Source organism: Nannobrachium achirus (assembly GCF_963921795.1).
Source record: "Nannobrachium achirus genome assembly, chromosome: 13".
NCBI classification, from domain to species: Eukaryota; Metazoa; Chordata; class Actinopteri; order Myctophiformes; family Myctophidae; genus Nannobrachium; species Nannobrachium achirus.
Window position 1 is genome coordinate 14,437,485 of NC_137833.1, and position 18,251 is coordinate 14,455,735.

At 42.4% G+C, this 18,251-nt stretch overlaps 1 protein-coding gene across 1 annotated transcript; it reads left to right on the forward strand.

The window, feature by feature from the left end:
• Nucleotides 1-1,424: 1,424 nt before the first annotated feature.
• Nucleotides 1,425-6,986, forward strand: LOC308297161 (uncharacterized protein; the record flags this gene model as incomplete). The annotated part of the gene is made up of 6 exons (XM_080740577.1): nucleotides 1,425-1,598; nucleotides 2,842-3,036; nucleotides 3,468-3,637; nucleotides 4,156-4,305; nucleotides 4,821-4,993; nucleotides 6,330-6,986. 6 exons carry the CDS (start codon nucleotides 1,425-1,427, stop codon nucleotides 6,752-6,754), a joined length of 1,287 nt encoding a protein of 428 aa, XP_080596703.1. The 3' UTR covers nucleotides 6,755-6,986.
• Nucleotides 6,987-18,251: the final 11,265 nt, after the last annotated feature.

The window sequence follows — 18,251 nt, forward strand, 5'->3', positions numbered from 1 at the left end:
ATAACTCCCAAAGCCCCTTGTCCTATATTTTTATCAACTAAAAAAAGAAAAGGGTAGCCTATTAAGGCTGTCCCAATTAAGAAATAAAAACCTTTTATGATAACATTTATGATTAACCTTGAAGGTTACCTTGAAGGACTAGGAAGCCCTTGGCCTGTTCACTATTTCACAGAGATTATGAACGCTTCATTGATTGATTGATCGATTGATTGATTGATTGATTGATTGAATACCTACAGGACAACGAAGTGTGTGATAGAGTCTGACGCTTGCAGTCAGGCTAAACTAAAAGGATAAAGACCACGAGAAAGCTGTCATGCTTGTTACCTTGTTTGCATTAGGGTCCCTTTGTATTCAATGCATACAAAAATTGTATTGTAAAAAATGTATGAAAGTAGCATTGTACTACCGCTAGGTGGAGCTACAGTCTTACCGCAGTCCTATATGCTGCAGCGCGGTTGTCTTGTTTGTGTCTTCAGCGCAGAACTGCAGAAAGGAAACGAAAGGTGTAGAGAAATAAAATCCCATATGCTGTAATTACACTATAATGTAACGCTGTGATTGGCTGTAATGAACCAACTAGCCAATCACGGCGCAATCCACCCCGGGCTATGGGATCTAAAGACCATCGAACGGAACTGGCTTGTATTTTGTAAACACTGCATCAAGTAGGAGAGTGTAGTGGCAGCAGTGACACTGGTATTTAAACGTTATAATGCTTTGCTAAACAACATAATAAAGCAACAAACAGCTGCGTAGGGAGTTTGTACAACCAAGAGGCTATACTAGAACTAGTCTACTAGATCCAGAGTACTGCTGCTTTTCATTCACCTTGTGGCAAAGTTATATTCAACCCTAGATGGGGTTTGTCTTATGTCATGTTCAAGGCAAGCTCATCATACCAATTAAACAGATAGGCCTGCACGAGCTACTATATTGACAGCATGCTTCAAGCCTTGTTTAAGCAACATGTTTCGTTATTAAACAGCATTTGTTTCTCTCTCTTCCTACTGCTTTTACAGATAATTATGTAACATCTACCATGTCTTTTGTTATGCATCTATGATCTATCCCACTGGTTCCCAAACAGTGGGTCTGGACCCATTTATGGGTCGCATACAGATTTTTATGGGTCCCTTAATGTTTACTTTCAAATTATTATTTCAAATTTTCTGTTTCCTAAAAAGCTAAGATTCCCATAAATAAAAGAAAAATGCAAAGATTTTTCTAGGTACATAGGAATTCCCAAAATTAGAAAACAAATGTTTAAGAAGTAGTGAAAATAGCCGATCTTCAAGCTTGTAGAGCTGCTGTTTTCACTAGTTTGGGTCCCGGGCAAATATCTAATTTCTCTTTTGGGTCACAGGCTAAAGAGTTTGGGAACCACTGATCTATGCTGACAAACCCCGGCACGCATCATCATCATGGGACTGCAGTTGTCCTGTCCTCAACCTGCAGTCGCTGCTCTGGGATCGCTCATTTATGATGCCATGTCAGAGGCAGGGGCGTTACCTGACCTGGGCATCACCCAACCTCTTCAAGACAGTCCAGGGGAAAGCACGGATTCCAGGACCTGCTTCCAACAACACCTGCGACAGGTGAGTCAGCTTAAAGAAAGCAGTCGTTCTGTGTTAGTTGTGTGTGTGTATAGAGGATATGAGCATGCATAAAGTAAATGGCAAAGTGAGTTTAATGTAGTTTAATGTCTTTAACTAGAAAGTATTTGTTTGCCACTCAGTAGCCGTTCCCGCATAACCTCACGTGCATACCCTCTATACATGATATTAAATTATGTAATACTCATTCATTGTATTCATTTGTGGGTCCATTTGGTTGGACACTCACGTACATTACGCTACAATAAGTCAAAGATGGATCTAATGATTTGTATACTGATTTCAGAAGGTAAAATTGCCTAAAGGGAGTATTTGTCAAAGGTGAAAAATGAATCAGTGTGGATTGTGAGCTACAGACAGTGAAAAACATCCTATCAACTATACACTGTTTATTCTCAATTGCTATTAAAGTCATTATGTCGCCCCATTTCCAAACATCTCATATCATTTAATCTCTGGATATTATTGCCCTGGAGATTGCATGCGTTCTATTACGCTAACTGTCAAAACATTCCAATCTCATTTACCATGATGTTTGCTTGGATGTGGATGACGGAGGTAGACGAGTAATGCATAGTGAGCGCATTAACGATTTGACACGTAAACTGCCCTCCTTGAGATCCAGAGAGAGCTTTTCATGTTCGATTTCGATGTGAGACAATGTTTGATTACAATGAATTACCTGGAAGAATAGGAAACTAGAAATAGAAACAGAGCTGAAAAGCAGTAAATTGTCTTCGATTGTTAATTGCTTGTTAGATACAGTAATGTTAAACCCTTATACTCAGTTGCCCGTGTTCCCCAGGGATCTACATTGGGTCTGCTTCTTTTTTCCTTATTCCCACTCCACTTTTCGCCAAAAATAGCTGATCTACGACTACAAGTTCACAACACAACAAAGACTTGTGAGTTTGTAGATCAGCTATTTTTGGCAAAGAGGTTTGGTGTAGAGGGGAAAAAGAGCAGACGAAGTACAGAGTGAAAGGTCAAATTTATTATGTATTGATGGTTCAAGTGTTTAAATATCTGAGAACACAAATTGACATGAATCCAAAATACATTGACGATTGTGCTGTCAAACAATGAAACTATATAGAATCTATGAAAAGATTGTGGGGGTCCCTGCCTCATCTCTCTCTCAACTAAGGGTTCCTTGGCCTGAAAACATTGAAGACCCCTGTACTACTGTATGTACCAATGGTATTTTGCTCTTTCCTCTGCGAAGCTTCAAGCCGACATGGGAAATAGGGCTCCGTCCTACCTTAAGGATCTGATTGGCCGACTAGCAGCGTTCTCAGACGAGCCCCGTCTGGCCAGCTTGGTAGGACTTGTGGTCTCCATGGTGATGGAGATGGCCTATACATCATCAAGGCGGTCTTCAGAAGGGACCAGGAAGTCAGCAGGGTCCTCCTCAAGCCAGGTAAAAAAAATTATGAGATAGAATGACCATAATTAGAAAGACGCATTTGGAAATTGCGAGTGTGGTTGCCGTTGACTCTAATGGGGAGCCAATCAGATAGGGGGAAAGGATGATTGGGTGAAGGGTTACATAGGATGATGAGTAAGAATGCCGATAAGGCGATAACAATAGTGTGTTGCCCTGCGGGGCAACCACACTAATTAGGGGAAATAGCAAAGTGGTGATCTCAATTTGTGTGTACGTATGTCTGTCCGTATGTCCGTCCCGCAAAGCTGGGTATTGGCCAAGCTTCGCGGGACGTATAATTAAATTAACTCATAAACACACTGGGTATGTTATTGCTATTTTTGGAGTTATATACTGTGTGTTATGGCTCACCGCAAGCGAATATTCAACTCACTCCCATGTTGCTTGCGACTCCCCTCTTGCAGCAGCGGGTGTGGGAGCTTCAGGAGTTGATGGAGGAGTATCTGAAGCGCTGTCGGATCAACCTGAGCGACTGTGAGCGACTGAGGCAGGACACAGAGAGGCTGGAGGCTCAGCTCAGCCTGGTCCTTACACAGCTAAAGACCTGCCTACTGGGAGGTACATGTGACACCAGGTAATGCACTGGAATGATGGCAAATCAGAATAGAACAGGGGTTCTCAAACCTTTTTAGGCCGTGACCCCCAAAATAAACATATTTGAACTGGGGCCCCCCATCCTGACAAGCACTTGGAATTGTAGGTATTACGTTTAATTTGACAAATATTTGATAAATATTGTGAAAATCATTTGGGGACCCCACTTGGGGTCCTGACCCCAAGTTTGAGAACCACTGGAATAGAATAAAATAGATTAGAACACAGGCCTCAAGTCAGCCTCTCTTTCACACAGCTAAAACTGGCCTGCTGGAAGAAAATGAGACACCATGTAATACAGTAGAGTGTGGTTGACTAAAACTATACTCATTGAATGCATGATTGGTCAACATTAAAATGGAATACAGTAGCTGGGTAGATCAATCAGCGTTGACCACATTTTAACTGGAGTAGTCGTTCCATTCCTGGCTTGTATGTGCTTTCTTTGTGTGTATTTGTTTGTGTTCATTTCCTTTTCTCACTTTTCCCTCTTCCTAGGACTCTGAGGCAGTGGGCCAGCGGAGCATTATTTCACACCCAGATGTTGGTGCACCTCGCTGGACTAGCGGGCAGAACGGAGACACTGGCTGCAAAGGCCGCGCTGGAACAGTACCGGGAAGATCTCAACGAGATCATATATGCTTATAGGTATACAGTATATGATATGATTAATATAGATTATCACTCTGCCATTCTTTGCCAAAGCTTATCCAGGCTCTGTGGCTCAGGCTGATACACTGTGCACTAAGAGTTGAGGCATTACATTTTGTATAACAAGGTTCTTTTGTGAAAACAGCCGATCTACATGCTCACAACGCCTCGCGTTGCGAGGCGTTGAGAGCATGTAGAGCGTCTATTTTCACAATTTCTGCCTCAAATATTTGACAATTTGGCCAATGTTTAATTTGTCATGTTAGAGGCATTCAAAAGTCCTTAAATTGTCACTTTAGAAATGTGCAGATAGTAGATACCCTCTATATACACTTAAACTTTATGTTGGTTTGTTTGCAGTTGAGTGAGAAAACAATGTTGCACATTAAGTTAATCATCTGGGGGGACCCCCAAGGGACCCACAGGTGGAGAACCGCTGTTGTAGAAGTACAGAACATTGTTAGACTAACATGTTATGTGAATGGTAATAAGCAACTCCGTTTCCTCCCCAGATGCTATCTTCGCTACAAAGGAGTGCGTGTGGTGAAGTGTCGGGGGGGTCTCCGGGAATCACTGGACTTCCCCAGTGACTCGGAGGATGGAGAGATGACAGGTTTCACTGTGACAGACAGAGAGAAAGGGATCAGTGTCCATATTCCTCTATCTGCTATAAAGAGACACACAGGTACAGTGAAGGCGTCTTGGACCTTGATCAAATCAACAGTTCTAGACATATTTAACATAAGAGTTCATAATTCAAATTTAACTTGAGAGAAAGGTTGTCAATATAAAATGTAATCAAATTGAATACATTTATATATCTAAGTAAGTAAGCCTTGCTGAGTCTTGTGGCCCATATCCATCTCCTGTTTCTGTTGCATGCTTACGGGGATTTACCCCCAATCCAACCCTTGCTGAATGCCAAGCAAGGAGGCATTGGGTCCCATTTTTATAGTCGCACACACACACACACACACACACACACACACACACACACACACACACACACACACACACACACACACACACACACACACACACACACACACACACACACACACACACACACACACACACACACACACACACAGTGGTCGAGGCTTTAGCCAGTCAGCGACCAGCACACGCTAATAGCAGAGGTGCCAACTGCTATGATTTACCTGTTACTGCTTCGGAATTTAACCCTCTGCTATGGTCACACGGGAACACTAGAATAATTTATTCTCATCCCATATTTCTCCCCCTTCAGTTATTCTCTAATTGAATGAATGATTAATTCAGCCCCAGTTTATGTCTGTACAAATGTTTCCATCATTCAAGCACGGCTCTGCGGTAGCACTGCCACCTTGTGGTAAATGTTTATTTCACCATTCCATCTGCACTACAGTGATCCGTGTGGATCATGTGCATATGCGTAAAGATGCAATAAGCCATTGGTAAAATATAGTATTTTGAATGAATACCTCGAGCGGGATTGACAATGCCATGTGATCATAACTCAAGTTTATTACAAGAAGTTGAGGGAACACTGGGGCTAGTTTTAGTTATGCTTTCAATGAGAAATGGAGATGGATAGAACTAACCAAGAGTGTGAGTGCAGTAACAGCAAACAGGCTGGGCTTTTATCCTTTCTACCTGTAAATACCCTTCTATATATAATATTATATAGTATTATGTATGTATATAGTATGTAATGAAATTGCCTGACAGCACATCACAGATTCGAGTCCCGTTCCAGATAATCTTTACTACATGTCTCTCCCCATCTCTCTCTCCCTGTTTCCTGTCCTTCTCAACTTTTCCACTATAAAATTAAGGCAGAAAAGCCCCAAAACATAAATTAAAAAACAAAAACAAGGTGAGCACCTTTGCAATAGTGTTTGAATTAGTTTTGTTGTTGAGTATTAAACTCCTACATGAATTAGCAGAAATCCACTGATTAATTGATGAAGATAACAGTTGAACAGGATTGAATTCAATTAAAAGGACTTAAGTTTAACTGAACATGATCTTTTTCACAGGGACAGATGGCCCATTCCCAGTTCCTGATGCGCATTTGGACCTCATCACGACAGATCAGTACACCCAGGCCTACATAGACCAACTGTTTGATAATGATAAGGGACCCGTGGCAAAGCTAAAGAGCTACTTTACCCAAGCTGGGTCCAATGTGAACACACTTGGATCCCAACTCGGAAGTACAAGCGGCAGAGGAGCGAAGAACCAAATGGAACAAGATGATGGCGGAACACATCATCAGCCTCACGGAGCAGGCACAGAAACAACACACAGAGACGAAAGGAGAGAGAGGGGAGGAATAGATAACAGGGGAGAGAGAGGTGAGGTGATGGGATTTGAAAGGACAGACGGAAGTTTGAAGTTGAGCATTGTGGAGACGGAGCCGGCTGAGAGCCTCTCCATCACTCACCAAGTACACGACAGCTAAATGTGGGAAGCACAGCAGGAAACTAAATAATGCACTACTCACCAAAATGGCCTATAAATCCCCAATCCACAGACCCTCACTCTTGTATAATAACGGTGTTAATTATAGTATTAATTATTACATAATCGTCTAATTGCAATTATTTGACATAATCACAATAATTGTGTCATAATCGTTTCCATGTTGAACATTTTTATGTTATATTTTCAAACATTTTCAAAAAAATCACAGATCTACAGGCTCACAACGTGTTGTGAGCTTGTAGATTGGCTATTTCCACTATCAATGTTCTTAATTAAGTATAACGTTGTCAAACATGTCAGTAATTTCTTTGTATATTTAGGTTATGTATCATATCTGCCATGTGCAACTTCAAAGCCTAAAAGCCAAACAGAAATGTAATTCTCAACGACAAAAACACAATTAAATCGTTAATCGCAATTATTTGAGTGACAATTAATCATCATGTAAAATGTCATAATCGTGACAGCCCTAGTGGCGGCCACTTGGCGAGCCATCTGGAAAGAAATTGAATTAAACTAAAATTAAAGGTAGAATTTTATATACAGTATAATATACCCACATACATACATAATAAATCTGAAAGTCTATTTGGGGGTCCTTGTCTAGGCACATCTTATTACAGGGGATCCCAAAATGTTCCATGCCAGGTTATTATCTTTCAGTACTGAGCACTTATAGTTTTGAATGTCACTTTGTTTTGTTTTGACTGCAGCTTTTACACATTCAGTTATGAGCCATGGCAGGGGTTTGCTTCCCAACCCAATGTTCAGGGGCGTCACAAGGGGTAGGAAAGTGGGACTGAGTTACCAGGGCCCAAGGTGGAGGGGCCCTAGTAACTTTAGCTATTGGAAAATAGCAGATATACAAGCTCACAGCGCGGCACCGAGTGCCGCGCTGCGAGCTTGTAGATCTGCTATTTTTGAAAAGTCGTGAAAATGTGCGCAAATCTTTGAATATATGTATTTTTTAAGTGAACGTTTGTAACTCAAATTTTGCTTCTGGGGGGTCCCTGGAACTAAATATTTTGAGATGGGGGGTCCTTCACATGAAAAAGTTTGAGCATCACTGACATGAAAACATAGGTTTCTTGGCACACATTTTCACGATTTTTCAAAAATAGCAGATATCTAGTTAACATTCATGGGGGGCCCCCAGTGAATCCTTGTACCCAGGGCCCAGAATTTGGTGTGACGCCCCTGCCAATGTTACATCACCAGCTAATTTCACTCATGGGTTCAACCTTCTATTGTGGAAAATGTGGTAATTGTTGAAGTGTTGAAAACACTCAGACCTCTGTGACTGTTAAATGAATAGCACCGTTGTGCCCTGCAGTCCACCTGCTCTTTTCATCCAACCATCAGCCAGTTGAAATGTGACTGCTTATTGATTTTCACCTGTTCGATCCATTTCAGCCATGAAGTGGATTTGTTGTGGAAGGAGTGAGGCTGGGTTACAGAGGGTTTTTTAGATCCTTGACATCCACATTGGGTTAAATATAATATAATGCAGGGGTCTTCAACGTTTTCAGGGCAAGGACCCCTTAGTTGAGAGAGAGATGAAGCAGGGACCCACACAAACTGTTAATAGATTCCATATAGTTTCATCTTTTGATACCTTTCACTCTGGGCTGGACTAAGGTCTGTTCTTTTCCCCCTCTACACCAAAGCTTTTTGCCAAAAATAGCCAATCTACTTGTAGACTCCCTGTAGTAACTCTGAGGACCCACTAGGGGTCCCGGACCCCCTGTTGAAGACCCCTGATATAATATATGTGAGGTGGTCAAAGTGTTTTGCACAAAAACTTTGGAGAACCCTTCCACTGCTGCAGAGCTGCACTGATGATAATATATACAAAGCTTTCACCATTGTGACAATAAAGAAGAGCAATTTGAATAATTATCTCCAGTTTCTTTTTTTTACATTCATGTTTGGAGCGGCTGTCTTTCAAAAGCTGTCATGCTGCTCATTGCTGAATGCTGAAGTGATTTATTGCAAATGTGTTGCACCTCTATGTGCAACTATGGTAGAGAAAAGAATAGATTAAACATCCTATGATTATGCCTCTCCCATTGTATAAAAAGTAAACCCAGGAGTTTCACAATAGCATTTATCACCAGTGAGACAGAAGAAGAAAGGAAAAATAGAAATGTTTTGAGTGATGTCTGCAGGTCAAAATGAACAGCCTTTTCTCGCTCTCAAGAAGATGCATCGTGTTTATTGTAACATACAATGCAGCTGGTAGCAGCAGCATTATTGGTACTGGTAGTGAAATTCTTGTTCAAGCTTCCTCTGCTGTGTGGACAAACATAGAATAAGAATAACAAAATAAAAGGGTAAAATAGTTTAAAAATAAAATAACTGTGTATGTGTGTGTGTGTGTGTGTGTGTGTGTGTGTGTGTGTGTGTGTGTGTGTGTGTGTGTGTGTGTGTGTGCGCTCTGTTCCACTCAGCCCTGGCTAGATGTATATGAGTCACACTTCACCACTCAAATTGCTGCTCTGAGCTCAACTAATGCTGTCTGATTGGTGTTATTAGTCCCCCGCTCTTGCCTTTCTGTCTCTCCCTTTCTTTCCCATTACATTACACGTGATTGACGTTACATTCAATGGTTATGGAACTTTGCCCTCAGCTCACTCCGCATTTAATATGTTTAAAATGATTCAATTTAAAACACAAGCTCCGTATAATAGACGCACATAGCAGCAAAGTGGTCAGTCTGAAACAGCAGTTTGGGAACGGCTATTACCGGTACACAAAGGCCCACAAAGCCACATTGTTGTTGAAATTGCTTTCTTTATTTCCATTATCCCTTAGATATGAATTAGAAATGGAACTATTGTTCATTTCTAATTGCATGTCTTTCGAAATTCTTTAGTTTCTCATCTGATCTTTTGAATTCTCTTAATGAATCAAACTTTAAATGAACCAATTTTCTTACAGCAGCAGCACCGTAACATCGCAATTCATCTACATAATCACCATTGAACCAATTGTCCGAAACGTTTTAAAAATGGTTCGTTTTTTTACTCTTTATTTAATTTATTTCAAAATGTTATAAAACATACAATCCTATAGGCTACAAGAAATAAAAATAAATAAAAACAAACAAACAATCAAACAAAAGAGGTCATGGGACAATTCAGTATCAATCACAGAAACAAATATTTATAGGATTTGAGATACAATAGAAAGGATGCAAAAAATATCTGTCCTGTTATAATCTTTACACCCAACTCTTTTTGGAGTCTGGTCATCTGCTCTAGATAGAAGATACAACTGTCTCACAATATTGACAAATGGGTCCAATCTATAGTATGACAGCTGTGATATATTTTTTGCTTGCTGCAAGTAGGATCTTAAGCGATAGGATTGTCCTGACACAGTCCACCCAGAATTTAAATAAGTGTTGCTTCCTTCCAGAAAGTAGAAAGACCAAAATACATGTTCATGATCAACCATGGTATCTCCACATTCTCTTTAGCAGTCCAACTGGTTTGGGAAGAAGTGGATCATTTTCTTTTTCTTTAATAAAGACATACCGGTAAGTGGTCATTGATTGTGTTTGCCAAATGCCATGTGTTCAACCACACTTATCCACATTGTTGTTTTATGTCACCTGTTTATGCCCATATATGGAGATCCCTGCTCTGAGTATCTGACATCACTGTGATGTCACAGTGATGTCACAGTGATGTGTCAGGGGAACCACAGTGTCAGGCGTGACTGACAGAGTTACGGACAAGATGTGCCGGTTTTCATAGTTAACTGCGACCTACGGTCGCAATAATAATAATCATAATCATAATCCCTTAACTGAAAATATCTCCTAATATAATAAATCCTGCCTAGCCGAACCCATATGTCTGACTTGAGTTGACCTTTGCATGGTTTTCTGAATGTCATAATCTCTAACTAGCTGGTCTTTCTCTGTCCCTCTTTCTCTCTCTCATATTCCTATTGTATTAGAAAACAATAATACCAGTGCTATTCAGGAGAGACTAAATGAAATATACTGGAGCACTCGACTGGTGTGCATGTGTTTCATTTTTGTTGCAGGCCTGAGGCCGGGGTGACTGATGTTTGGACTTTCATCTTCCACACTCCATGAGTCAAACAGGCCCCTTCTAACTTCGTGTCAGTGTGTCCGTGTGTGCTTGCTAGCGTGCTGCTCCTGACCTTGCCTGACTTCATTGCTTTTTTCTTGTCTTGTCTTTTCTGGACACAGAAAAAAATTATAAAAAGAATTAAGGGTCAGGAGCTCAGTACAGAAAAGGTCACTTCCAGTCCTAAAATTATTTCAGTAAAGGGCAGACTGTCTTTGTTTAAGTAGGATAGCTTTTTTTTGAGGAATACACAATTAGTCTCTGCAGTGTTTGTGAATATATAGTATGCCCTGGTTACACGTAATTATGCAAGTTACGAAGTTTTAGTTTCTTTTTCTAGTTCTAGTTGTCTTTGTGTGTGTAGCTCTGTTTTGTGTTTACGCGCGCGCGTATATACATACACTGGCGCTGGTGTACTCCTGAGTGCACATTATCTGTCTCTGTACTTCATCCATCCCTGTCCCACTTGTCATACAGTACACATCACCACGGCAACAGGACATCGCCACGGTAACAGCATCATCACGCCACCCACAGGCTCTCAGCCGAGAACAGTCACTGACACAGAGTAACCCTGTGTGTTTGTGTGTGTGTGTGTGTGTGTGTGTGTGTGTGTGTGTGTGTGTGTGTGTGTGTGTGTGTGTGTGTGTGTGTGTGTGTGTGTGTGTGTGTGTGTGTGTGTGTGCGTGCGTGTGTGAGAGAGTGTTGGTGGGTAATCTGGGTATATGCTTGTGGAGTGCATCCTCACCTGCACTCAGTTTGTGTGTGTGTGTGTGTGTGTGTGTGTGTGTGTGTGTGTGTGTGTGTGTGTGTGTGTGTGTGTGTGTGTGTGTGTGTGTGTGTGTGTGTGTGTGTGTGTGTGTGTGCGTGAGTGCTTGCAGCCACACGCGTGTGAGTGCGTGCATGTATGCGCACATGTCTGGCGGATAGCGGATGTTAGCGGATGCATACTTTTCTTCAGTGTGTGTGTGTGGGTGTGTGGGTGTGTGGGTGTCCGGGCATTTAAGTGAAGAGGACACGGTCATTCACCACCCAAGAGAAAGAGGGATGGAGAGAATGGAGACAGGCACACAGCAGTAAAACAGTGAGAGAGAGAGAGAGAGAGAGAGAGATAGAGAGAGAGAGAGAATTACAAACAGAGGAAAAGAAAGTTAGACAGCAATAGCGATCCTTGTACAGTCAAATTCATTTTCACTGTAAAACATAAATGGACCAATAATGGGTCAATTATTCACTTTCATTTTTACTCTCAAGAGTTCAATCATCTCGACGATTTTAAACACCTATTAAAGCCTTATAATAATACTAAGATGCCTAAGGGCGAAAAGAGCTATAGGAATTTGCACATATTTTCCCAAATATGGATATGACTGACGTCTGACATCATCGATGTCTTATGTTATAGAATACATGAGACTCACACAATATGTCCATATATGGGCATTCCAAGCTATGGGCTTAATATTGATGACATCAGGGATCTCCATATATGGGCATACAAGGGACAAGGATGGAATGTGATGTCACAATAATGGTGTTTCGTGGATCTCAATGAAACTTGCTGGCATTGATCAGTATAGGCTGCCCCAGAGGGATGATTCACTTGTGGTCTTTGGCCACAAAGATCAGGGTCAGCATCAAGCTCAAGGTCAGTATTATATAATCGGCCATATCTACATTTCCCAGGCCAGACATCTGTTCTCTCTGAACATAAAGTGATAGCAGGGGTGTCACACCAAATTCTGGGCCCTGGGTACAAGGATTCACTGCGGGCCCCCCATGAATGTTAACTATTAAAAATAGCAGATATACAAGCTCGCAGTGAGGCACTTGGTGCCGCGCTGTGAGCTTGTATATCTGCTATTTTTCAATTGATAAAATAATTAAGGCCCCTCCACCTTGGGCCCTAGTAACTCAGTCCCACTCCCCCACCCCTTGTGACGCCCCTGCTTATCAGTATATTCAGGTTTGAATAAATAACCATGTCAGTGATGAAGCGCACAACACTGAAGAAGAGCTCCTATGGGGTCCATATTAAAGTCAAGATTTAATGAAAAATGCATTTCTAACCATTTTTGATCACATCCCCTGCCATAGGATTTAAGCCTACTCTATCTATGCCAAAAAGAGAAATCCATTGTATCATATTTATTATATCAAATTCTATTTATATGTCTGTAAAATGTCGTGACATCCACCCATCTTCAACTGTAATTCTCCATGATTGTTCTGACACATTCAATTCAAATTCCTCCCACCGGCCTATCAGAAAAACATCACGATAGCGAGGTTACATACTCTCGAAATGGCGCTTCATGTGGAACTTTAGACATCCAAAAAAGCTATGTTTTGAACACACTGCGTCAAACAGCGAAACGCTCCCTACAGGGAGGTAGAAAGGGAGAAGAGGACTTTTAAAATGGCGACTGCAAGGAGACAACAATTAAGCTGTCTGTACTGTAAGAAAACAAGCTGTACAGGGGTCATAGGACAGATGGTGTTCATATTGTGCGTGGCTGTAGCTTAGTGGGTAGAGCAGGTCACCAATTTGTCTCCCTTAGCCAGCATACCAGACGAATCTGCCATTGAGCAGCCATCAGCTGTGAGAAGCTGAATATATTAATATAGGACTAACCCTTCCAGTTTACAGCCAGTAGCAACATGCAGGCAGTGAATAAGAAAAAGCTAAACTAAATGTGGCAAGAACATGACAGCTCTGCTCTTTATAACATGTCTACCCAGATCATAAAGACATGGTTGTGTAAATCCGCCTTTCCATGATCAGGTGTGTACTCCCTCTGGCAAGAAATGTATTAAATTAATATTGTGAGCGTGCGTGAGCACACACGCACGCACGCACGCACGCACGCACGCACGCACGCACGCACGCACGCGCACACGCACACACACACACACACACACACACACACACACACACACACACACACACACACACGTAAACTTACTCAAGCATGCACATGTGTACCACATGTAGAGTACATACTATCTCACTTAAACACAATGACACACACATACACACTTATAATGGGCCATAGTTCAAGCTGTGGCATTTTCCTGACATTTCAAACATGCACTCCATGTGCAAGCAAAACCTGCTCTAAAGACACACACACACACACACACACGCACGCACGCACGCACGCACGCACACGCACACACACACACACACACACACACACACACACACACACACACACACACACACACACACAGCATGCAGAGTATGCAGCAGTAGCAGAAACGGAGCCAGTTACACTTGCAGTGATGACAAACAGTTGTGACATGTCTGAGAAGACGTTATAGGCAGTCATGTTCTTGCCACATATCAACAAGCCTCAGCTGTCCAACGCACCATAGGTTGTTTTGTCTGGGGTTTTTTTTTTTTTTTGTTTTTTGTTTTTTGTAATGATCGGGACCACCCCAATCAACTGTGATTGGCCTAGTAGCCCAATCACACTGTGGCACATGAGTCCCACCCAAACATAACAGTTGATACAAGCCTCGACGCATTGTGGGCTTGTAGATCTTTGTTCGGTTTGTCCCGGTTGTGGTGGGCAGGTCTGGGTCAAGATGCCAGGGCCGAATCTATGTCCCAGTCCAGCCCTGTGAACCACTCACACTAGAACATAAACATGTCCGATATTTGATTACGATCTAGGTTGGAATGACGGTAGGGCCGTTCTCTATCTTGTAATGTGAGCAGGCCTTAGCCTTCAGCCAGTGTAATGCGCGGATCCATGCGTGTGTGCTTGCGCTAGGTTTTTGTACGTTAATCCTATCTGGACCTTTGTTGCTACAAAGAGAAAATGACAGCTCCATTACAGGAAGCTGACCTCTCTGGGCTGAACCGCAGGTCACACTCTACAGCCATCTCTCTTTCTGTTTCCAACAGGTTTGGCATTTCAATAAAATAAACTCAATTTGGCTGCTGGGCCAAATGGCAGCTATATTAAGAGAGAGAGAGCGTGGAAGGGGGAGAGGGCACAGGTATGAGGAAAATGGTACTGTATGTACAGCATAGTAGCAAGCTAGTGCGTTGACCACAAACACAACATATCTACCGGTATGTCAGATTGTAGCAAAGATATCAAGGTGATCACTTGTGTGTCTCTGGTGTGTGGGGTGGGGTGGGGGGGGGGGACTACTCACAGAGAAACAAGGCACAGCTGGTGTAGGCAAGGATCAGATTTAGCTGTAAACAAGAGGATTGGATAGCAAGTCGACTATGGGAGGTGTGACAGACGAAACACAGGGCAGGACTGACAGGTGAGTAGGGAAAAAAGCAGGCTGGGGGAGGGGTTCAAGATCAATCTGCAAATACAAGCTAATCAAAAGTCCCAAACTAAAACTGTTCCATAATACTTAGTGTAAGTCGCTCTGGATTAAGAGTGTCTGCTAAATGCCTAAATTGTAAATTGTAATACAAATGGAAATCTCTCCCATTTATAATATATAATCAAACTCAAATGAACGCAAAGACAGAAATCAAACAAAAATGTACACAGAGTGAAACCACAATTGATATAGTCCAAACAAGGCCAGGAATGTGTGGTGAGTGTGGCCGGGGGGGAGAGGCCCAGACACAGAACGTGACAATGTTGAAGATTTGTACTACAAGCAACTTATAGCATATCCATAACCTCCAAGTTGCAGTAGTCCATGGCCAGTCCTATTCATGAGAGAGAAAAGTCCAATTTGATTGTATTCATGGGTTGCATTTGTAGTCCTACACCAGCCATTTTGAGGACCAACACAGGTGTTTTGATTAACGTAGAACATTGGTTCTATGCCAATCAGACAAATTGAACACCTGTGTTGGTCCTCAATATGGCCGGTTTAGGACTACAAATGCAACCCATGAATTACATGTCAATAAGCGCAGAGCAGCAATGATTTTTCTAAGTGCTTGTTTTGGGGGTCGTTGTTTTCTAAATCACTCAACGTCCTGTGTACCGTACCACCTGTTTCAAAATTGCACATAATTATTCAGTACGTTGAGAGACTAAAAACGAGGGCCTGGGGTGTGTGTGTGTGTGTGTGTGTGTGTGTGTGTGTGTGTGTGTGTGTGTGTGTGTGTGTGTGTGTGTGTGTGTGAGAGAGAGAGAGAGAGAGAGAGAGAGAGAGAGAGAGAGAGAGAGAGAGAGAGAGAGAGAGAGAGAGAGAGAGAGAGAGAGAGAGAGAGAGAGAGAGAGAGAGAGAGAGAGAGAGAGAGAGGAGAGAGAGTATGAACACATGAACACACACACACACACACACACACACACACACACACACACACACACACACACACACATACAAGATGTAATCTTTGTGCCATGCAGTCAAAAATAACAGTTATTTATTTGACTGACAGTTACATCTTGTCTGTAGAGATGAAAACACAAAAAGGATTCCAGTGAAAGCACCAGGACCAGCTAATATTCAACACTTCGAGGAGTTTCACAATACAGTCACAGCTTCCGTATGTTTTCTTGTGGATTGTGGGCATTGTGTCGATTTGCTGATGTTTTTTATGTATGGTATGTTGAAGGCATTGGCTGACATGGCTCACCGAAAAGAAATCGACAAGCGAAAAGCCCGCCAAGTGTGGTCTAACTGTACACATGCATATTTCCTATTTGTTGACGCCTTCAAAGTTCACCAACGTTGAACACTACGCGTTGAACACTATATGCGTCAATGGCATCAATACACCGCAATGGGAACTGGGAAGCACCTTCAATCCCATAGAAGGGAAGTGAACAGGATGCATGCGTTTCGGACACGAACATGAGGCCGTGCACTAATATATAGTCAGGTTGAAACAGTCTCTAATGCAAAACCGGTGACTGTGAGTTAATGGTATGGTATTTTCTTTTAATTCATGCAGGCCTTTTAGTCTGACCTCCCTGAACTGGTTTGCTTTTTTCACTGTTCAACATCTTGTAGTGCACGCACATATACATGCGTGTGCGTGCACACACACACACACACACACACACACACACACACACACACACACACACACACACACACACACACACCAAATGACAGTCTACGTTACATGTTCCACAAGTTTTCCAACGACCTTTGCACAACATAAACACTGTCAGCAGCCATACAAGGTGGCACTGCTTGTCAAAGCCATGGCACCATAACTTGGGGTCGGGGATTGCAGGACTTCCTTTGTACAGCTGTCAGTGGAATTTGAATGTTGCAGTTGATTGTATGTACTGTATGTCACATGCAGAGCTGGGGGAAATGCTGACAGCTGAAACAGAGGGGTGGATGTAAGGCGGGGCAGGTTGTGTTGACGGTGACATGTAAGTGTCTGTAGGGACAGGCAGTGTTGGCTCACTGACAGCTCTGCTTCTAAACTGATGGCCCCCGATTTTGACTTTAACTGCAGTCAAGCAGAAACGTACACATGCACACACAAGCATGTCGTCGTTGTCGGGTGAAAACCTTGTATGTCCAAAACCGTTTGTTTTGTATTTATCATTTTTTAAATGATTTAAACTAGTGAAAACAGCCGATCTACAAGCACACAACACCTTGCACAGGGGCGTTGTGTGCTTGTAGATCTGCTGTTTTCACTACTTTTGTGCGACGGCCTTGTCTGATGAAGCAGGGCTTTACTTCGCGGAAAAACATACAAATTTGAAACTTGGAGATACAAGGTTTTGGCCCGACAGTGATGATGTACTGTACACTGAGACACACAAGCAATCGCACATGCACAAGCAAAGGAGCGAACCGTGCATCTGTGTACATTCTCATGAGGAGACGCACGCACTAACGCATGAATATAAATAACACATCGGTTTACTTTCATCAGACAGGAAGAGAGCAGCCATAACTAGAAAGACGAAGAAGCCATGACTGTGCTAACGCTAAGAATGGAACCCTCCATAACCAGGGTCACATCATGAACACAGTCTGGGGCTAATAGAACAGATGTGCCATCAGTCAGTAAAGCGTAATATAATGTACGACGCATGATCCAAGCGGTCACAGATGCGACGCGTTGGGAGAGCTTGTAGGCCTGCTATATTCGGCGCGCAGCGGAGCATAAATCAGGCTTCAGCCCCCATGGGTCTAAGCAGGTTGTGTGCATGATGCTTACTGCTTCACGCTGGCCCGCTGCTGGTGCCTCACTTCCTGTCAGACACTCCATTATTATTACATGATGAAGTTCAGCATGATTCACTTAAACCTGGCCTTTGTGAAGATGCTCTCCTGCTGGTTTCAATTGACCTGTACACTGCAAAACCCTCAGGCAGGGCTCTATTTTGATTGTCTGAAGTTCCAGCTCTTATGCCTTAACTTGAAGGCCTGTCCATACTGTCTCCGACCTCAGAACTTTTCGTC